The sequence below is a fragment of the Coloeus monedula genome (genome assembly GCF_965178545.1).
Source record: "Coloeus monedula genome assembly, chromosome: 17".
NCBI lineage: Eukaryota > Metazoa > Chordata > Aves > Passeriformes > Corvidae > Coloeus > Coloeus monedula.
Genome location: NC_138797.1, coordinates 1,512,909 through 1,531,266, shown reverse-complemented (window position 1 = coordinate 1,531,266; position 18,358 = coordinate 1,512,909). Strand labels below are relative to the sequence as shown.

The following is an 18,358-nucleotide window of genomic DNA, read 5'->3' as shown; positions in this document are numbered from 1 at the left end:
CGCCGCTCCGCCGCAGCCCCAGCGCAGACGGAGCCGCCCGGTCCCGGTGCCGTCCCGGTCCCGCCGCGATGCCCTCGGACCGGCCCTTCAAGCAGCGCCGCACCTTCGGTGAGCCGGGACCGGCCGGGAGGGAGGGAGGGAAGGAGGGACGGGGGGATCTGCCCCGCGCCGCCCCCGCCGTGCTGCCCTGCGGGGCGGCCCCGCCCGGGCCGGGGCTCGGCCGCCGCGGGTCCCCGCCGGGCGCGGCCGCGGGAGCAGCGGGGCCCGCGCCGGGCCGGGGGCGGCGGTGCCGCAGCCGCCGCGCGGTGATGTCATCCCGGCCGGCCCCGCACCGGGGGGGCAGCACCGCGCCCGGCCCGAGCGCAGCGACGTCCCCGGGCCATCCTCGCCGTGTCGCCGCTTCTCCAGGGCATCGGGGTCACTGGGGCGCGGTGGCGGCCGCAAGGAGCCCTGGAATGCCCAGGAGGAGGGTGGTGGCCGGGTTTCACTCTTGACTGTCAGAGCACAAAGAGCTCCCAAAAAATCGCCTTCCCCGCTCCCCATCTCGTCAGCGTTAGGGCGGTTGTTGTTCCTCTATGATGGTTGTGGAGACCCAGAGGAGTTAATGCTCACATCTTCCCCACCCATTTGTCAATGGTGCGCGGTGGGGAGGCTCAAAAGGTGAGGAGGTGACTGTAGGGAGTCCCAGGTTTTGTCTCTAGACCCTATTGTGGAATCAGAGGAAACATCAACTGCTGTTTCTCTTGCCCTTTGCCCGCTGGCGCAGGGAGAGGTGTGTGTTTCTGGCAGGTTAAATCCCTGGAGAAGGGGTATCAGTTGAGCTTTACTGCCTGTATAATGCTGAAATCGGTGTTTTTCTGCCATTAAAAGCCTCATATTGAGCCAGAGACTGTCCAAACGCAGGTGAGGGCGTGTTTCCTACGTGAGTTTTAAAACTGGAGCTTTTGCCTGCTGAAAACTGCTGATCCAGCCCCTTGCTGCTCTCTTGGAAACTGTAAATATTTGGTATTTTATTGGCACAACCCTTCCAGCCTTGAATGCTTACCCAGCGCTCCCCTGCCACAGGACCGAGCCAAGGGAACACGCACAAACAAGAACCAGCCGAAGCCTGGGAGCTTGGGATACTTGCTGGGACCCTGCTGTGTTCTCCTAAGCTACGTATTAAAAGCAGTAAAGTCCTAAATCGGCCCCTTAGTAACTGCCTACTGTTAAACTCGTGAGAATCAGCTTATTATGGTCAAGAGGAGTCTGGTTTGCCTTTGTGGATCGCTCAGACTTCGTGTGAGCCAGAAGGAAAACAAAATCTGAGGCTCAGAGTAGTTGAAAGAAAGCAGGATTAAAATAGCCCAGGAGGGACAGAGGGGGTGAGGGAGTTTGGTGCCGGCAACTGCAAGTGCTCCTTGTTTCTCTGTACTTTCCTCTGCCCTTTTGCTCTCTCAGCTGACTGGGCTGCGGAGCTGAGCCAGGAGGAGGGGACGAGGAGGAGGAGGCCTGGCAGCCCCCACAGTTGCTTTGGGTCAGGGCTGGAATTGCTCTGTTGGAGAAAGTAAATACGGCTTGTTTTTGTCTTTGAATCATTACACAACAGGAGCAGGAAGCGATTGTTTACAATGCAGTTGGAGAGGGCTGGTGGAAAACATCACCAGCGATTCTGTACCCTCAGAATGGCTTAATTTTTAAGGCTTCAAAACTTTACAGAAATGGAACGGTTCCAAAAAAGCAGTGAAAAGGCAGAGTCAGGGCTATGGCTGTTTACAAAAGGCACCCAGGCTCCAGTTTCATGGCAAGTCACTGCCTTGTGTCTTGGTCTGCTGCTCCTCAGTGAAGATTCAGCTTTCCTCAATGCTTGTTTTCCCCCTTCTTGTATTTTTGAAATATTTCTGTGAATTTCTTGGGCTTGTTCATCTGCTTGGTCTTGGGTCTCTCCTGAGCATAATTTCCTGATTTCTCTTCATCTTTGTTGAGGACTGGGGAAGGACTGTTGAGGGCTGGGAAACACCAGGGGTTTGATCCAAGGTGTGTGGAGGGCATGGAGCAGTGACTCCTTCCATGATCTGAGGTGCTATCCCTGGTGGGAAGGTGAGCTCTGTGAGCTGGTCCTTGGCAACAGAATGTCCTTGATGTGGGTGCAGGCGATAAAATGTGGCAGCCCCCTCTGCATCCATGTGCTGAACCCAGACACTGAGGCGTGTTCAGATCTGTTGCAGGAGTCCAAAACAATTCCCAGAACAAAGCTGTGGTCTGTGTCAGAGGAACAGGCTGTCCTGGCAGTAGTGAGAGCATGCAGCAGCCTGACGACACCGTTGCACTTCCCGAAAGGAACACGAGTCCTTGGGAGCATTGTCCCACTCCTGCTCCTGAAGCAGGGGTTTGGATTGGGCTGGCAGCAGCTGCCAGCTGTGTTTTCAATGCAGCACATAACCAGCATGGTATGGACACGGGCCTGGATCCTGGACCAGCTGGATAACCCAGAGTACCTTGGTCCTGTGCCCCAGTGTCCGGCTGAAACGGAGGCAGGAACACACCTGCGTGTGTCCGGTGGCCCAGCTGGAGCCCCTGGCTTGCTGACAAACATAGAGGCATGACCTTAGCTTCTGTGGGACAGAGTGTTCCCATCCCAGGTTCCATCCTCTGGGAGATCTGCCTTTAGTTGTGGGAAGCCACTCCTTCTTCAGAGGAAAGGCAGTAGTGGGTGTGGAGCTGAATCCCCTGTTGCCTCTGGAGAATGGCAAATGTGTCTGTCCCTGGGGACTCATCCAGGTGGCTCAGCCATGCCTGTACCCACTGAGAGACCAGCAGTGGCTGAACTGTCTGCTTCACACACCATCCTGTGCTTGTCACAACAGTTTTGCTTGTTGGCAGCTTGGAAAAACATCTGGGTATTGATGTGAGCCCTCGCTGGTGCTTGACTGGTTCTCAGGGTGTCTGTGCTCTGGCAGTTGTGCCTTGAGAGCTGGGATTCCTTGAGAGGAGGATGCTGCTCCAAGCTGCTGCTTAGCTGCCTGTGTCTTGGATTAATTACCAAGGACATTCTGTGACTTGACTGGATATGGGGGTAATTATCAGCGTTGAAGAACTGAACAGGCCAGAACAAATGCCAGTCTGACATGTAGACCACAAATTTTGACTTTTTTATTATTATTCTTTTATATAACACAAGGTCCTGAGTGGCAGCCAGGAATAATAAAACCTGTGTGTTTTGTTCATTGCTTAATTTTTTTTTCACTATAAAAACTTCAGATCTTCCTTTGAGCCAGAAGGGTGGAGATTGGTGAATCCAGGGGCTGTCAGGCTGGTAGGCCCTTGTTGCCTCTGTCATCGAGTAGCCATGAGCCATGGATAAGTCATGCCCCTTGGCTTTGCTGTTCCTTCTGTGGTCAGTCCCAGCAGGGATCACAGTCAGGAGAGTCACTTGGGAGGTCTCACAGTGCGTCACCTGCCCCTGTGACATTCTGTGGTTGACTGGCAGTGTGTAAATGCTACCAGGTCTGTCATGCTGTTGTTCGCTGCCTTTTGTCCTCAGAAGATGGTTTGAGGCTGTGAGAGAAAATGCAGGAATGTGAGAAAAAATGCAGGAATGAATTCAAGACTCTCGTGTCTGGCACGTGTCCCCAAACCATCTGTGCATGTCCAGGCCTGTTTGCACAAATAGCAGTGACCCATGCTGGGCAAAGGCTCTTGGTGCAGGCAGGTACACGGTGGGCTGCACCAAAACACAGTCCTGCCAGGAGTGCCAGGTCTTTCTTTGAGCAATCTGAAGTGTCCTGAGTAGTTCTGAGAAATCTGAGTGTGTTTCTGCTGTCTTGGAGGCTTATGGATGGGAAGGTTGTCCAGGTGGAAGGTCACACAGCAGAAAACCCTGGCACAGCAGCCTCCTGAGGGCTTGTACAGAGGGAACTTGCTGTTCCCCTACCAAGGATAGTGAAACTGATTAAATGTTGAGCAAAAAAACCAGTTCCTTATCTGGAACTGTGATGTAAATGCTCCGTTTGCCGTCCTCATGTGACGCAGGTGTTGCCCGTTTGCCCCTCGTGCTCAGGGGGTGCAGTGAGCTTTAAGCTGTTTGGATGATGGAGGTCCTGTGCTCATCCTGCATAGCCCATGGCAGGGGTGACGTGGAATCCCAGAATGGTTTTGTTTGGAAGGTGCCTTAAAGCCCATCTCATTCCACCCCCTGCCATGGGCAGGGACACCTTCCACTGTCCCAGGCTGCTCCAAGCCCTGTCCAACCTGGCCTTGGACACTTCCAGGGATGGGGCAGCCACAGCTTCTCTGGGCACCCTGTGCCAGGGCCTCAGCACGCTCACAGGGAACAATTCCTTCCCAATATTCCATCTAACCCTGCCCTCTGTCGGTTTAATGCCATTCCCCCTTGTCCTGTCACTCCAGTGGTACTGTACAACCAGAGGACAAGTGTCTTAACATGAATTTAGAATTCACAGTTGTGTGGCTCTGCTTGATCACGAGCTGAGCCCTTATCATGATTTGCCAGATGCAAATGCTCATTCCTGGAGCCAGGCTCAAAATCATATTCCTGTTACATTTTTAAACTGCTAAGAAAAATGAAGGTGTTTCCTCTTTCTGTTTTAAAATTCTTTTTCAAGCTCTATTCTGGAGCCAGGAAGATTGGAAACTTCTGCAAGTGAATAAGACTGCTCAGATCCTTCTGCAGTCACAGGGCCCCAGGAGCCTGGCATTCAGAAATCCTCCCAGACACTGCACATCTGGTATGCACTGCTGTAGTGATGGGATGGAGAGTCATGGAGACAGAGCATCCACTGCTCCATGTTTATGTTGGTAGTACCTTCCAGGGACAGTGAAGCTTCAGGCTCATGATGCAGAGACACATTTTCTATCAGTTCAAAGCCTTTAGGTTCAAAGCAGTGTAGGTTTGGTCCTGAGTCACTTGTCCTGTCCGGAGCACCCAGACGAATGAAATAAACCTGACGATCAGAAGCACTGTCAGGTCTCTGCAGTGCTGCTGTCCTATGTAGCCTGGAACAAGCACCCTTTCTTGGTGCTGAGGACACCTGCCCTGGGCATCACCTCCTTCCTTCCTGGATGTGGGAGTCTCCTCTCGCTCCTCCCACAGCACCACTGGCCTGAGAAGAAGCACTGGGCAAGGACAGGTCAGGTCAGGTGCTGGGTGAGCCATGATACATTCATGGGGGTGTTTCCTGGTGGTTAGAGGTGTCTGGCCTTAGGGTGGTGTGATATTACAGAAATAGTCATTGATGTTTGTCTGGAATGACCTGCATAACTGGCCTGTGTCTTCAGCACTTGCCAGCTCATCCCACACATATCCTGGTTTCAAACCATCCAATTCCTTCTCTCCTTGCAGAAAATCTCTTGGAGAGAAGTCCATGCTCTAGTAGCACTCTGCCCTGGGACTGACCACAGCAGCTTCTTGAAGAAACAGGTTCATTTTTGCATCTGCTTCAAATCTGAGGCAGATCCCTCCCCAGGCTGGCTGGCAGGGTGTTGTGTGGATGGCAGGGAGAAGCCACAGGGCCAGCAGCCTGCTGGAGCTGCCAGAGATGTCTGTCCCCCAGAGCTGTGGGATGCAGGGAGAGGCAGTAGCTCATGGCTGCATTTCTGGTCTCTGCTTTGCTCTCCACACACAGCCCTCGCTCAGCTCAGGAGCTGTTTATCTGGTAGCACACCAATGACGTTTCCAGGTGGTATTTGTTCTTACTGGTGTTTTCCTACCAGCATTCCTGCTGGTCATAGGCAGCAGAGCCTCTCCCTGTAGTCCCATCTGCTGCCCTGGGGCAGCACCAGTGCCTGAGCAGTGCTTGTCTAGTGTCTCCTGAAGAATGGTGCCCCTTATGCAACAACGCTGTTGGAGGACTTGCCATGTGTTTTCCTTCTGTCCCACCATCTGTATCTTTTGACTGCTGAAGCTGTTTTGCATCCAGGACTGTCCTTTCATCCCGTGTCTGCACAGCGCCCAGCACAGCAGGGACCTGGCTCCCGTGGCCAGGGTTCCTGGGCACTGCTGATAAAAAAGGTTAATGTTTGCAAAGTGTGGCTTAAAATTTTCCACTGTTCTTCTCAGCTGCCATAATGATCTCATCCTGCATTGCCATGGGATACACTGTGTGCTCGCATCTTTTGGAGCTCAGCTTGGGAAGGGCCTCAGTCAAGAAAACAGCCAAGATTCTGGTGTTTTGGGCAATTTGCAAGCTTTGCTGTTGGTACTTAACAGTTGAAACAGCAGTTGGAGGAGAAATAGGCAATTTCCTGGCATATGCAATGCTACAAAAATACTCCTATCTTTCAATAGGCCCTAGCAGAGAAGTTTCCCTGGGAATAACCAATAAAATTGTGTGGTTTTTATCTTGCTGCCATCTTGAGCTCTGACATCCTGGCACAGGGGAGAAGTCTGGCTTCCCTCATGGCAGAGATGTGGTGCCCACAGCTGGAGCAGGGATCGGGCTCTTCCCTCTGATGCAGGTCATCACTCTTTGCTCAGCTCCTTGGAACAGCAGGTGGTTGGAGCCCCTCCAGCCCCTCTTGCATGGAGCCCCTGAGCTGCTGCAGTCAGGTGTGGTGTTCTGCTCCCCTGGCAGCGAGGAGGGACCAGAGGAGGAGGAGACAGGGCTCTGCAAACAGCTCTGGTTTGCTCTGCACATTGGCTAAGGATTAACTGTAGCCAGGTGCTGCAGGAAAGGGGAAAGTCTCAACTTCAGCACAGCTGTAGTTTGGGAGAGCTGCAGGAGGAGAGCAAAGTTTGTAAGATCAGGCCTGTTGTGTATGAAATGTGAGTGTGCAAACACTGCTGGGGTGGAGTGGGGGGGATCCTGCCTGTCCTCAGCACTGTGTGAGTGGGGGCTCGGGTGCTGGCCTGGCACCTCCAGCCAGGTTTCTCTGAAGTGCCCTTTAACCATTTTCTCTGTATTCCTGTGACCTACATTAGACTATATAGACACTAAATTAAGGCTGGTATTTATAACTGTTCCTGCTGTGTGATGTTGATGCTTTCATGAGTCACAGGCTCAACCTCTCAGTCTCACCCCAGGCTGAAGAGGGTGTGGGTGACCATCACTATCTCTTGCTGGAGATCTCTTGTGCCTGAACTCCTGTGTGCATGGAAATCTTCCAGGGATTGGTGCAGCTTCTCCTGATTGCCAAGCCTGCTTCCTTGACTCTCCAAGGCTAGGATGGGACAGAGTGTGCTCTTTAGCAGAGCTTCAGGTGTCCTGGAAACTTCTGCCTGTATATTCAGGAACCTGAGCACCCTAGGTGGGATTGCTCCTAACTGCCTTCCTGAATGAAATTTCTGAAATGGGCGTTTCCAGGGCATAGGAAGAAGCGCAGTGCTTGAGGTGTTTGTAGTTGCAATCACACGGACCTGCTGGAGGGATCCAGCAGCCCTGGAGCAAAGCAGCACCTGTGGTAACCTGCAGATCAGCTCCCTGCCACAGAGTCCCCTGGGCTCAGGAAGGCTGCAAATGCCCTGGGTCCTGCTGGCCAGAGGGAGCAGGTCTTGGGCATGTGGCAGGTTTTAAAGGGTGGGACAGGGGAGCCTCCACTGTGGCCCAGCAGACTTGAGGGTAGCTGAGAGCTCTGTCACTGGTGTCTCATGCCCTTGATTGCACCTGAGCATGGAGTCAGCAAGACCTGAAAAGTACAGCACTGGTCTCTGTCCAGGGCACCCTGTCTGCTCCCCTTGGGAGACACAGGACAGTGGTCCCAGGAGTGGGATCCTGAGGCACTGATGTGCAGCTGGAGTGATGATGGACCCTCTTCCTCTCTGTGTGGCACCTTTTTCAGTGTGCTGAGCAGGAGGCACCTCTGTTTCCTCTCTGGAAATGGAGGTGGTGATGCCTTGTGTCATCTCTTTGTGCTGTAGCTGGTGATGCTTCCAGGGAGCAGGAAGGGGTGTCTGGCATATGGCTGCCCTTTGGCACATGCAGCCTGGGCTAGTTGGATGCTCCAAGATTATCTTCATTTACTAGCCATGATAACATGCCCTCAGCAAATTCCTTCTCAGACCCTTCTCACAGTTACCTGTGTTGTTGGGGCTTCCTGTGCAAACAATCCTGTGACCCTGCAGGGCAGTGCATGGTGTTTAAGAAGCTCATCCACATGGCCATCTGATAGTGTGGAGAGAGAAGCAGGCTAGGGTGGACACTGAAGCCAGGATGACTGGCCAGACATGAGGACACAGCTCTGCAGACTGTTAACACCGAGAAGTCTGAGCTGGCTGCAGTCAAGCTGCTGGAATTTCCTTGGTGATAAGCGTTGTCCAGTCAAGCTCTGGATCTCCAGCCTTTTGGATGCTCCATCCTGGACACAGCGAACACATGGGAACGGGGCTCTGTGGGAGGGGGCAGGTGCTTCTGCTTCAGCTGGGTGCTGTGGGCTGGGTGCTGCTGTCACTGTGTCCTTCAGCATTCCTGGGGAGGTGTCTCTGTACCAGTGTCACATGTGGTGCTGATGTCTGTGTGACTCCCTGGCTGATTGGTATCTCAGGGGAAAACTGTCTGTATCACAAGGATGACTCTGGATCCCTTAACACTGGATTGGGAGGAAAGGAAACAAGAGGAGCTGCATCTTCAGTCATAAAACCCAAAACAAATATGCCTGAATTTTTCATGAAATCCACATAATCTTGCTCTGTGTTGCTCGCCCATGGAGTCCTACCAAATAAAAGGTCTAACAATTCCTAGCAGAGTGATACTTTCCTCTCAGAGGAGGCAGAAATGGTGCTCAAAACCTTCTACGATGTGGTGATTTTGTAGTCTTGTGGCCTTTAAAGAAACTCCAGTTTCTTCCCAAAGTCATATCTAGCTAAATTCAACATATAAACTGTAAGGTTTTATTGAGTGCTCAGGGGAGAAATTCTCAACATTTGTGGGGAGAAAACACTCAAACACATGCACTTATCCTGCCTTCCATTATCCCAGTGGGCCATGAGAAACTGGGGCTGGCTGTGTAAGCTGGTGACGGGAGTCGGGCTGGAGCTGGTGCCATGCTGGGTGTGGCAGGATGATCCCGTGACAGATCCTGCAATACCCAGGTCTCACTTTTCTAGGCAGTGCTTAGTCACTGACCTTCACCCCCTGACTTAGTTTCTGGGCATTTCAGATGGGCCATTGTAGGCTGTGAAGCACTTCCCAGAGTAATGGCAGTTCCTGGAGGAGTGCAGGTCTGTAGTGTCCCAGGAGGAGCATGCACAGAGCTGTACCTGGCTCTGGTACTGCTTCTTCCTCTCCTTTCTGCTGCTTTGCGTTGTGGAAAGCGGAGAGCTGACTGGTAAAGCAGTGAAGGGTATGGGAATTCTCCTGTAAACTGGAGGAGTGCACAAGCTTTGTGTGCTGCCTGTTGTGTGTGTCAGTAAACATAAACTCTAGAGGAAAATGTGTTAGAAAGTGTGAGAACAACTGCAAGAAAAGTCTTTTTGTACGTGGGTCATCTCCTTGCTTAAGGTTTTCTTCCTGTATCCAGGCTTAGAAATACTTTGTGTCAGGCCAAAAGGTGTTGTAGCTATCCTGTAGATCTGTGCTAGGGAAGGAGTCCTCCTTGACAAGGTGCATCTCTTGTGGAACCAGGCACTGTGTCAGATAGTGCTTGGATGTGCCCAACAGGCAGAAGGAAATGGCTAAAACCCAGCCCCAGCTGGAGAGTTGTCTCCTTGGGGGAACATCCAGGAGACACAAAGAACCTGAACTTGCAGAGCTCAGCCCCCAAAGCTGTGCTGCTGCCCTGCACCCATGGCCAGGAGCTGCATTTGCTTAGGGTGGATTTAGGTTAGTTTTGTTATCTTTATGGTCTCCTTTCACTCTCCTGATTTCCAGGTGTGTGCTGCCTGGTTTTACCAGGCAGAGTGGTGTGCCCCAGCCTGGGGGGGTGGTTGGGGCAGTAGGAAGCCATGAAAGGTTGGTCACTGAAGCTGACATCTGGCAGACCATGATCAGAAAAGGCCTGGTGAGCAGAAGGTGCATTCCTTGGGAAATGTCCCTCTCTCTGGGTCAGGGCTGTGGCTTGCAGGGTGGGTACCTCAGTTCTGCCTGCCCTACCACACACAGGTGTTTCTAACTTCATGTCTTTACTTCTTTCTCTCCAGCGGATCGTTGTAAAGAAGTTCAGCAGATCCGAGAGCAGCATCCAAACAAAATCCCGGTAAGTGATTGTTCTTGCTCTTCTGTGTTAGACTTTGTTCTCAGGACCCCTCTGTGCTCCTGGGTGGCCTCCATGGAGCTTGCAAAACTCTGCTCCCTGGAATCAACACAGGATGGTCCCCATAAGCCTCCAGTGCCTTGTGTGTGCCAGCTGCTCAATAGCAGACACGTTCTCTGCCATGCAAAGGACAATCTGGTTCTAAAGTTCCATGCTGCCCTAGAGGCAGGGGACTGATATGATCTCAAATCTATTTCCAAGCTAGTGCAGCAGGAGAAAACTCTGAAATGGCTTTTTTGGCTGTACTAGCTACTTGATTTTTCGTGGATAACCTGGTAAGGATTTCTCTCTGCCCAGAGAAATACGTGCGCCATGATCTTTGCTGCATCGAAAGCGCAGAGGCTCTGTTAGGATCATTCATACCCGTTCTGTGCTTTCCCAGCACCTGTGGTTGACAGGCACAGGTGAGACACCATGAACTTGCAGTTCTTCCTGCCCATGTTACACCTAATATGCTGAGTTGCTCTTTGGCTGTGAGTGTGCTTTTGAGTTCCTGCCTAAGTATTTGCTTCTCTTCCCGAGAAGATGGAGAACTTAGAGGAACATCCCACCCCTGGAAGCATTCAAGACCAGGCTGGATGAGGCTTGGAGCAGCCTGGTCTAGTTGAAGGTGGTCCTGCTCACCTTTAAGGTTCCTTCCAACCCAAACCATTCCATGATTCTATGAAATTATGTACTTGGGGCTTGCTCGATTTACTATTTGCAATATCATAGCATCTGTGACCAAAAAGACAGGATTCCTAGTTCAGCTCCTTCTCAGTGTTGGATGAACATCAACCTTGTCTTAAAATTGCAGACTATCTGTATTTGGCCTTCAAGACTGAATGTCTCAAACTGCTCTTGGCCCATCTTAGTCCACTCCTGCCTCACTCTTGTTTTGGTTTTAGCACAATGTCTTCTAGCCAGAAGAATTCTTTCACTTTCTCTTCTCCCACCACTGTGGTGTTCACGTGTTGCCAGCTCAGCAGAGCAGGGCCTGCCCCTCACAGCACCCTGGGTACCAGTACTCCAGGTCATCAACACATTGATTGACCTCTGCTTTTAACGTGGCTTTAATGGCATTAGACTGGTTCTGCATTTCTCCAGAGCTGTGGCAGAGCTAATTGCAGTGCATTCAGGCTCTGGCTAGAAATCAGTTGTACATGAAACACACGCATGTGCATAAATCAAGTGCCTGTACACAGATGTGTGTTGCTTGGGGAAAGGACAGAAGGAGCCAGAGCTGTGTATCCACAGGCAGAGTTTTACAGCATTACTGAGACATGGTGGGGGAGCTCCCATGGCTGTAGTGCTCTTTGTGTTGGGGTCAACACCACAATGCAAGTTTTGCTGGAAGGGTAAAAAGAACCAAGAGGTGAGAAGGGTCATGAAGGCCTTGTGGGGTCCAGCCGTGTTTGTGTCACTGGTGTCTCTAAAGGCATGGTCCTGATTAGACCTCAGCACCACTTTGGTGCTGTCTCTCCTCTCTCCCAGGGCAGAGCTCCTGCAGGTTTCAGTGCTGGGCAGTGATCAGAGCCTTGTGCAGGAGAAGTGTGGTGTGGGCACTGTCATAGGTCCAAGCACTGCAGGCTCATCGGCTGTAGGAAGGTCTTGGTCATCTGTGAAAGGCAGGAGCTGTGTTTTCCAAGGGACTGGCTTCCCTGGAGAGGCGCTTGGAATTAGCAGAGGGGTTTGAGCCCCCAGCCCAGGGGAGTTAGGGAGATGCAAGGTTGCACCCTTACTGCTGGCAGAAACCACGGCAAAGCTGCGCGGCACCTGCTGCCCTCCTGCATCTCCAGTTTCCAGCCAGAGTCCTTGGGCGAGTCCCTTTTACTTTGAGAGGGGGCCAGGAGGATTTGCAGAGGGCACGGCCTGGCTGTGTGCCCAGGGAAGGGCATGTCTCTCCTGTTTCCATGAGTGTGCTTGCAGGGAAGGCTGAGGAGGGGACTGAGCCACATGTACATGTGTGTCTGCGTGGAGAGAGGGCCATGATGGCTGTCTGAGCTCACCAGAGACAACACAGGAGGTAACCTGAACCCTGCCTGAGGCATGGAGTTCTCTGCTTGTGTTTGAAGGGAAGTCACATCCCAGGATGCCACACTGGCACATGTAATAAGGACATAGGCATGAGCCAGGTTCCCTGTCCACCTCATGCCAGGGGCTCCTTTGCTGTCTCTGCATTTCCCAGAGCTGCCTGCTCTTCCCTGGTAGAAAGTGCTGACCGCAGGCACATGCAGCTCTTGCTGAGAAGGTGAGATGGTTGTGTTGGCAGTAGGTGCTGCTCACACTCACCTCTGTTGGGAAGAAACCTTCAGCTGCTCCTCGCAGGGCGGTGCCTCCTTGGGCAGTCAGAACAAGCAGAGAACTTCCAGCCTTTTCACTGGAACCTCCATCCACAGCCTCAATAGATGTTTTAAAAATCATCTTCTGTCCCGTAAGAGGACAGGGAGTCTGTGCCCCCCTGCACTGTCCCTGCCTGCTCTCAGCCTCAGGAATCTTTCTGGAGATGACTGAACTCTGAGAGAGCCTGAAATTGCTGGGGAACAGCTTGTGCTGGGCAGCAACAGTAGCAAACCATTTCCCAAAGCCCTGCAGTGCTAAATTCAGGCAGGCATGGTGAGCCATGGGCTTAGAGGGAGGTGAAGGCAGGGCCACCCCTTGTGCTGATAGGGAGGGCTGAGGGGGCATTTGGGCCATGCAGAGAGGGCTCTGTTGGGTTCATCTGAGAACCCACAGAGGAGCATGGAGAGGCAATGGCAGGTGGGAGATCCCACATGATGGCACAGGGGTGGATGGAAACCCAAATTGTGGACTCAGAGGAAGGGACAACCTTCTCTGGGTTCCTGGGAGGGCTGTTCTGGGGAGTTACAGATCCAGTGTCCAGGGCTGACACCACTCTGGATGGATCAACACCAGAGCAGGGATCAACACCTTTTTGACTGAGGGCTACAGTGTCTGTTCTGCACCCTGCTCTGCCAGAGGCTGGTGCAGACTGTGCTCATGTGAGTCCTGTGTGTGTCTGTGTCAGTCTCTGTTCCTGGCCATGGATGTCAGGGAGGTGTTACATATACACATTTGAGCCTCTGTGCCTACTGGGAATACATTCTTAGCCTCACTCCTGGTTGGACCTTGCCTCTGTTGACCGCCACATCCAGCCATATTCCCTACCAAACTCCCTTTCCACCTCTCCAGACTGGCCCCAGAACAAAGGTTGTGTTTATGAACACTGTCCAAGCCCCCCTTGCAGCGGGACCAGGACTCCAGGTTCTGCCCTAAGCATTTCCCCTCCCCACCTGTGCCTACTCATGTGATTTCTGCAGGTGGGTTCCCTCTGTAAGAGCAGGTGTCCCATGCTGAGGAACCCCCTGGCTCAAGGCAGCAGCTTGGAAGAGGATATGGGATGGGAGGTGGCTGTGTACACCCGCCCTGTGGCCACAGGGATGTAACTTTAGCATTTGATCATGCTTTTCTCTCCAGAGCTAGACAAGAACGTTTTGTCCATTGGCCACCTGTTCTCATAGCTGGGTTACCCAAATAGCAGCTTGTGTTCTGGGAACAGAAACTCTTGGACTTGTTCTACATGAGAGGCTCTGTGTCTGCTCAGGGCACAAGGCAGCTGCTGCTCTAAGAGCCAGGACAGCCGTCACATCCCATTCTTGGATTAATCGAAAGGTTTTTTTTTTGGGCATGGAACTGGCTGGTAGTGAGAGACACGGGCCTCTGGTCCTGCTCTTGTGAGAAATGAGGCATTGCCCAGGTGTGCAGGGCCCTCTCTGCAGGTAAAGGTGGATGCACAAACAGCTGCTGTGTAGCTGCTCCTTCGTGCAATCCAAAAAGCTGAAGAGCCCACTGTTGCCCGTGTGTTTCCCAGTGGCCACAGCAGCATCCCTGTATGTGGCTGTTGTGAGTGTTCAGCTCCTCAAGACTATTCCTCTCCCCACAGCCAAAATATTCACTGTAGAGGGATTCCTTATGGAACAAGGGCATATGATAGCCCTGGAAAGATTGGACAACCCAGGGTTGCTGAGGAAAAGCCCCTGAACAGGCCCCTGGCTGCAGGCAGGCCTGGAAAGCACCTGGCTGCAGGCAGCCCTGAGAGTCCTTGGCATGGTATACACTGGTCGGCTCCCCCACTGATTAGAGGCTGTCTAGAGGGACTGGGGGTGAATCTTTGCAGAAGTAGATATAAGTTGGCATAGTTGAACAATAAAGGGAGAATGATGCTTAATCGTATCGGTGTATGTGTCGTTTATCTGGCCAGCTCTCCGGACTCGGTCCCTAACAACTCACCTGTCCATGTAAGACTCAAGTTAAATGCAGTAGGATGGTTCTGCTCATCTTGTCCTCCCTGTGCCCTCCTTGGAGGGATGAAGGGCCATTAACAGGTTGGTGGGGGATGTCCCAATGCATAGTTCAGTCTGTTGCAGAAAACGGTTCTTTAATCAGATCCTCATCTTGCAAAAGAGGCCGAAGGGACAATACCTGGTGTTCACATGCTGCTTGCCCAGGCGTTGGGTTCCCCTTGGGTGAGATTTGTCCAGGGTGGGCTCTGCAGAGGCCGTTTTGGTGCAGAGCTCCCAGCAAGGCACTTCACACCCCTCCCTCCTCTGGGAACTGCCTGCAGCCCTGTCACATCAGCCCCACGGCCTCAGGGGCTCCTCAGACATTCCCAGCTCACTGGTGACTCCGCAGTGTCCCAGCCAGGGTGTCTGATCTGCCTTTGGGGGAGGCTGGCTGGATTTCCATCGCTGCTGCTTCCAGAGGCTGATGTGTCAACAAGGGATCAAAGGAAAGGGAAATCCGTGTTCCCAGAGGTTCCTTAGTCCTTCTGGCTCCACAGAGCCATCTCCTGGGGATCCTCCTCTCTGCACGCTGCTCCGTCCCTCTGCTGCCAAAAGCCATTTTACAGTCTCTTGAGTATTTTTGGAAAGGACCTGGGAAAATAAATTATGGCAATTCCTTGCCTTACAGTGAAAAATAATGTTTAATCTCAGGTGGGAGAGGATGATGGGCTGATGAGTATCCAAGAGTCTCTCTGTGGAGAAAACAAGGTGCTGGAAAGATGTGAGAGAGCATCATTGTAATGGGAACATATTAAGCTGTATATTCTTCACTTATTTTCATTTTACTTAAAAGTATATTCCCTATTTTAACTGCCTGCCACCCTGTTTCTCAGAATACAAAAGGTACCTTTCCAGGCTGGTTTAGAACAGCAATTGCAGCTGTCGGCAAACAGTTTCACAGAAGAAAATTGTTAATTCTAATGCCAGGAAAATGGATCAGAAATCATCATTCAGCCATTTCAGAATGTAGGGATGGTAAGAGCTTTTCCAAGCAAGATGTCTGGCAGAGGAGAACAGGCTGGGCTGTCCCCGTGGTGACACCATGCATGAGTGCCTGGGAAGCTCAGTGCACAGCTGGGCTGGCACATGGGAGGAGTGGCCCTGGGTTTCTGATCCTTCTTGGAGTCAGTGTGTCTGACTGTTAACATAAGGAGCAGGACTGGTGCAATCCAAACGCCCCCTTTCTGAAGGAATGCCTGAGTGGCTTCGCTGGGACTTCTAAAAGCCGCTTGCCTGGAAGTATCCACAGCTGTTCCTGAGCAGGCAGAGGGATGCTGAATGGCAGCAGGGAGGAAAGGGGAAGGAAACTGCACCATGAGCTCAGTCTGTAGCTCAAGCCAGCAAAACCCGTGGGTTTGGTCAGTCTGAACGTGATGTTAAAATACTTCACTCCTCTTCAGATCTCCTGCATGCCAGAGGACAAGAATCTACATCAGTCCAGTGGTACCCACTGTTTGTCAGCCAGCCAGAGCACTTGGTGCTTTAGTTCATTGTTTTGGATGCTCTTCACTGCCTGGCTCGGGCACAGGTGACTGATGAAGAGCCACCTGCAGCCAGCCTGGTAGTCACTGCTCATGTCCTGCTTTGTTTTGTTTCCTGTGAGGGTGAAACACGGTAGGGCCTTACCTCAGCTTTTCTACCCATTGCTAGTTGGATTTATATGTGACCTTGGGACCACCTTGTGGGGCACTATGAACACGACTAATCCTACCCTTGACTTTCTCCCCAGGTCATCATCGAACGCTACAAAGGGGAGAAACAGCTGCCAGTGCTGGACAAGACCAAGTTCCTTGTCCCAGACCATGTCAACATGAGTGAATTGGTCAAAATAATCCGGTGAGTGGGATGGCCTCAGCTGGCATGTTGTGAGCCTGTCCTCACCCACAGGCCACTCACTGCAGGGTGGTGGGGTGAGAGTGAGGCAGAGGCAGCTGCTGAGGGCAGGGATGGGGACGTGGCAGCCATAGCATCCTTGTGTGTGGTACAGACTGTTGTGGGGGGCCAAGGGAGGGCAGGTTCTTAGCACCTTGTGAAGGTCTGGGGTCTCTCCCTCAAAGGGACACTCATGAGCAATGAAGGGGTCCTGTCCCCTCTTTTTAGTCTTCAGCTCAGAGGGAAGAGGCCCCCCTGCTTTGCCCTTGCCAGCAGCACTTGGAGAAGGGGGCTTTGCCCTCCTGACTCAGGAGGCCTTGGGGCCTCAAGCAGCTCAGCTGGACTCACAGATACCATGTCCTGAGCTGTGGGAGGAGGTCCTGGCTGTGCAGGCCTGGCCCCAAGGGAATAGCATTGCTGGGGAGCTGGAACTGGCTTTCAGGGCACCCACCCCAGGTGGGCTGACCCTGCCTCTCCTGCTCTTGCCCCCACAGGCGCCGCTTGCAGCTGAATCCCACCCAGGCGTTCTTCCTGCTGGTGAACCAGCACAGCATGGTCAGCGTGTCTACTCCGATCTCGGAGATCTACGAGCAGGAGAAGGATGAGGATGGCTTCCTCTACATGGTCTATGCTTCCCAGGAGACCTTTGGCTTCTGAGGGCTGCTGAGAGGTGGCATGTGGAGACAGATGAACTGTGGCACAGAGGCCCCTGGCCTCAGAAGACAACACAGCCAGAGGCTCACAAGAGGGGGGCTGTGCTGACCCCCTTCCTCTTCCTCCCTCCCTCCCTCCCTCCCCTTCCCATCACCCTGTCACCAAAGAGGCTCGTGGCGCGCGTTGGACTCGCACAACCCTTTCCCTCTGTGTAGGTCAGTCCCGCTCCCCCAGGCGCCCGCCCAGGTGTGTGACACCCCCACCCAGCCGTGCAGCCCCCGCGCAGGGCCTCGGCCCCCTGTCCCCATGTCCCTGCGCTGCTCTCGCTGTGCTGTGTGTGCTGTGCTGCTGCCAGACCTGCTGGGCCACCGTCACCCCAGCACAGGGAGAGCTGCCTCTCCCCCGGGCACTCATAAAGGGCAGGAGGTCTGCAGAAGCAGCAAACAGATGTTACCATTGCTCCCGAGTTTTAATTGATTTTAATTACACCCATATCAGATTCTTGGTGCTACTGAGTAGATGTAGGCGTCTCTGTAGGACTGTGGATAATGTATATCCTTTAGATTTATTTTATTGGTTTGTTTGTTTGGGTTTGTTTGTTTTCTTTTTTTTAGGGATAGATTGGAATGGGGAGAGGGGGGGAAACTTTCCTGTATTCTGTAGGTAAATAAATCAGGCTTCGTTGCACTTTAAAGCATAGTAGATGTCAGAGTGGAATTTTCTTTTAATTTATACAGGTTTGCTATCTATAGTGCTGCTCCTCTGTTGACAGTTGTACCTAGGTTATCTTGTTTCTTTTTTTTTTTCTAATAAAATTGATTTCCCTTCTCTCTGTCTCCCCATTGCATGCAATTTTTCAGTCTCAGTGTGTCAAGGAGTTCACTGAAGGAATGTACTGATTTATATTTGCTATGTTCCTGTCCCTGTTTCTCATGTATTATACCAAAAAAATGTATATGATAAAATCCCCCCCAGTTTAATCTATACAAAGGTATATATATATATATAAATATATATATAAAATAAACATAAATTCAAGGTGTGTCTTGTAGGAATGTTCTGTTCCCATCTCATTTGTCTGTGTTAATGTCTCTGCTGTATCAAGTGTGATGTGTGTTCCCCATGTTCACTGGTGTGTGTGTGCCTGCCCAGGCTTCTGAGCTGGTTAGTACAAGTTGTGGAAAAGCAGCTGGTTGGGATTGAGGGGCTGGGACAAAGGGGAAAGATTGGTTTAGAGAACAGAGCACTAGATAGTGACACAGGAAACATGGTTGTCCTTGCCCGACCTGTGTAGAGTCTCTTGTCCTTTGACTAAGCTTCCTCAT

At 52.2% G+C, this 18,358-nt stretch overlaps 1 protein-coding gene across 1 annotated transcript; it reads left to right on the top strand.

Moving 5' to 3' along the window:
* On the top strand, nucleotides 1–18,084 carry MAP1LC3A (microtubule associated protein 1 light chain 3 alpha). The gene is made up of 4 exons (XM_082292790.1): nucleotides 1–108; nucleotides 10,073–10,128; nucleotides 16,237–16,343; nucleotides 16,874–18,084. Exons 1-4 carry the CDS (start codon nucleotides 69–71, stop codon nucleotides 17,034–17,036), a joined length of 366 nt encoding a protein of 121 aa, XP_082148916.1. The 5' UTR covers nucleotides 1–68; the 3' UTR covers nucleotides 17,037–18,084.
* The last annotated feature ends 274 nt before the right edge of the window (nucleotides 18,085–18,358 follow it).

Coding starts and splice junctions, on each gene's coding strand:
- MAP1LC3A (XM_082292790.1), top strand. CDS start 69: ATGCCCTCGGACCGGCCCTTCAAGCAGCGCCGCACCTTCG. Junction 109..10,072: donor CAAGCAGCGCCGCACCTTCG/GTGAGCCGGGAC, acceptor CTTTCTCTCCAG/CGGATCGTTGTAAAGAAGTT. Junction 16,344..16,873: donor GAATTGGTCAAAATAATCCG/GTGAGTGGGATG, acceptor TTGCCCCCACAG/GCGCCGCTTGCAGCTGAATC.